Source organism: Phaethon lepturus, unplaced genomic scaffold (assembly GCF_000687285.1).
Source record: "Phaethon lepturus isolate BGI_N335 unplaced genomic scaffold, ASM68728v1 scaffold26672, whole genome shotgun sequence".
In the NCBI taxonomy this organism is placed as follows: domain Eukaryota; kingdom Metazoa; phylum Chordata; class Aves; order Phaethontiformes; family Phaethontidae; genus Phaethon; species Phaethon lepturus.
In genome coordinates, this window is record NW_010524904.1 from 1006 (window position 1) to 3830 (window position 2825).

Consider the following 2825-nt stretch of genomic DNA (forward strand, 5'->3'; position numbering starts at 1 on the left):
AGAGAGGCCAGCAGCCCTCTGCCTCACCGAGCCAGGAGGGGGGTCTCCCCTGATCTCCAGCTTCTCTGCTGTCCCTGCAGATTGCCAATGTGCTCTACCTGGAGTCCCCTGCTGGCGTCGGCTTTTCCTACTCTGAGGACAAGAAGTACGCCACGAATGACACCGAGGCGAGTGACCCAGGCTGCTGGGAGGGACCTGCCTCCTGCCTGCTCCAGCCTGGGCGCTGGGGGTCCTGCCTTGCTGCCTGACCCCTTTGTCGTGCCTGCAGGTCGCTCACAACAACTATCTAGCGCTGAAGGAGTTCCTCCGGCTCTTCCCCGAGTACTCCAAGAATGATCTCTTCCTCACAGGGGAGAGCTATGGGGGAGTCTACATCCCCACGCTGGCAGAGTGGGTGATGCAGGACCCCAGCCTCAACCTGAAGGTGAGCGGTTGGGCTCTGCTGCTTGCCTGGACTGAGCTGGGGAGCAGAGGGCTTGGCATGGCCTTGCTGGGGCTCTTGAGTGGTACTGGGGTGGGAACTGGCCACACAGCCAGTGTGTGGGGCCCCCTCTGAGGCATAGGGCAGGTCTGGCCCTGCAGCCTTTCATCTTCTCCTGGGGTGCTGGCAGCAGCTGCTGGCGGACGTGTCCATCCCTGCCGAGTGGGACCAGGGGAGCGTTTTCAGGCACCCCTGACCCTTCCTCTTCCCTCCGTGGAGTAAACAGTGCCGCATGTGCTTCCTGCCTGCTGCTGTGGCTGCCCTGTGGGTAGCTGGAACACAACAGAGTTGTTTTCTTCTTACCTCGCAGGGAATCGCCGTGGGAAACGGCCTCTCCTCCTATGAGATCAACGACAACTCACTGGTTTACTTTGCCTATTACCATGGCCTTCTGGGGACTGAGTAAGAGGAGGCGGAGTGCTGCTGCTAGATGCACTGTCCCTGTGCAGGCGGGACAGGGCCATGGCCTCAATGGGGCCAGCTGGGTCGGTGACAAGGGGGACAAGGGAAGCTCCTGGCCTGACTTGGGCCAGTAGCCGGGCTGTGGAGATGGCCTCTTGTCCTGGGCAGCTCCCATGGGCACATTTGTTCATTGGGCTTACGGGACGTTGGGCAGAGCCACATGCTGTGCGGCCGCTGGGCAGGGAGCCTGCAGCACCGCTGTGGCCATGGCCGCTGGCTTTGTGTTGGTGTTGCCATCTGGACAGTGCAGTCCAATCCCCTGGTCTCTGCCCCTAGGCTGTGGAGGGACTTGCAGGCCTTCTGCTGCTCCCAAGGGAAGTGCAACTTCCACGACAACTCCAACTTGAACTGCACACTCAAGGTGAGGGGAGCTGGAGCCCCTAGCGTGTGCCCAGTGCCACTGTCTATGTGCAGCACCCACGCGCCTGGCTCTGGATGGGCCCACGGTCCCTCAAGCGTCCTGCTGAGTCCCTAAACCTTCTTGTGGCTCATTGCAGATGGAGGAGATGATTCAGATCGTAGAGGAGTCTGGCCTCAACATCTATAACCTCTATGCCCCATGTGATGGTGGTGTTCCTGGGAGCATGAGGTGAGAGTCGCCCTAGGGCAGATGGGTCTCCAGGCACTGGCTTGTAGCATGTGGGGTCCCTGCTAGCAGAGCAACGTGGTGGGCTGGGCAGAGCCCCTCTGGGACAGGTGAAGCCCAGCTGGCTGCTGTGGAGGACTCTGCTAGGGAGGACCCTGAGCCCTTTTTTCTCCAGACCTTTCAGCCTGTCCCTGTGCTTCTTCTGGCTGCAGGTATGAGGGTGACTATCTCATCACACACGACCTGGGCAACTCCTTCATCCAGATGCCAATGAGGTTCTCCTGGCGGCAGGTGAGCCCGGGTGTCCGTGCCACCAGGCTGCAAGCATCCTCTGCCTGGCCAGCAGTGCTGCCTGTGGGCAGGAGGGCGCAGAGAGTGGCTGCTGCGGTGGGGAAGCACCAGTTGCTGCTGCTGTGGCAAGGACTCTCCCAACTCTCTCCCAGAACCTGTTCCGGATGCCGGTAGCCCGAAAGAAGGTCCGGATGGACCCTCCCTGCACGAACTCCACAGCCCCCAGCATGTATCTGAACTCCCCAGAGGTGAGGAAGTCTCTCCACATCTCCCCCGACGCCGCAGAGTGGCAGGTGTGCAGGTGAGCGAGCTCCAGGCGGGGAGGGCCCGCCGCGAGCCTGAGCAGCTGTGTGACGCTGACGCTTCCTCCGCAGCTTCGAGGTGAACCGCAGCTACAAGCGCCTGTACATGCAGATGAACGACCAGTACCTCAAGCTGCTCGGAGCCACGGTGCGTGTGAGGGAACCCGCCGGGCCCTGGGGCCAGCTCTGCCAAACCAGCCTCCTGCCTGGCTGGGGCTGCCATCTTGCAAAATGCTCACCCTCCTCCTGTTCTGCAGAAATACCGGATCCTGGTGTACAATGGGGATGTGGACATGGCCTGCAACTTCCTCGGGGACGAGTGGTTTGTGGACTCCCTGTGCCAGAAGGTAAATGGGCAGGACAGGGCCTGGGCCAGGCCAGTCACCAGCTCTGGGCTGTGCAGTTGGCTGCACGCCGGGGTTGGCTGCCTGCCTCGGGCAGCCAGGGCACTGAGGGTGCTGCTGCTGGTCCCAGGTGCAGGTGGCTCGCCGGCCCTGGCTGTACACTGAAAGAGGTGAGAACCAGATCGGGGGCTTTGTGAAGGAGTTCACCAACATCGCCTTCCTCACCATCAAGGTAGGGCCGAGGGGCACCGGGGAGCCAGGGACAGGGCTGCTGGCTGCAGCACGGGTGGGCGAGTCAGACACCAGTGCCGTGGTCAGAGTGGCTCTGGCTGGGCTGCAGGCAGCCTGAGGCTGGTGGC

General features: G+C 62.1%; 1 protein-coding gene across 1 annotated transcript in view; it reads left to right on the forward strand.

Moving 5' to 3' along the window:
* The window catches only part of CTSA (cathepsin A), a gene marked incomplete at its 5' end in the record, with an annotated part of 4098 nt that overhangs the window by 997 nt on the left and 276 nt on the right, over window positions 1–2825 (forward strand). The window contains 10 exons of the mRNA XM_010282597.1: window positions 81–167; window positions 269–424; window positions 792–883; window positions 1220–1304; window positions 1441–1532; window positions 1742–1820; window positions 1973–2121; window positions 2195–2270; window positions 2380–2469; window positions 2597–2698. Of these exons, the coding sequence (XP_010280899.1) occupies window positions 81–167; window positions 269–424; window positions 792–883; window positions 1220–1304; window positions 1441–1532; window positions 1742–1820; window positions 1973–2121; window positions 2195–2270; window positions 2380–2469; window positions 2597–2698 (1008 nt within the window). The remainder of the gene's footprint in view (window positions 1–80; window positions 168–268; window positions 425–791; window positions 884–1219; window positions 1305–1440; window positions 1533–1741; window positions 1821–1972; window positions 2122–2194; window positions 2271–2379; window positions 2470–2596; window positions 2699–2825) is intronic.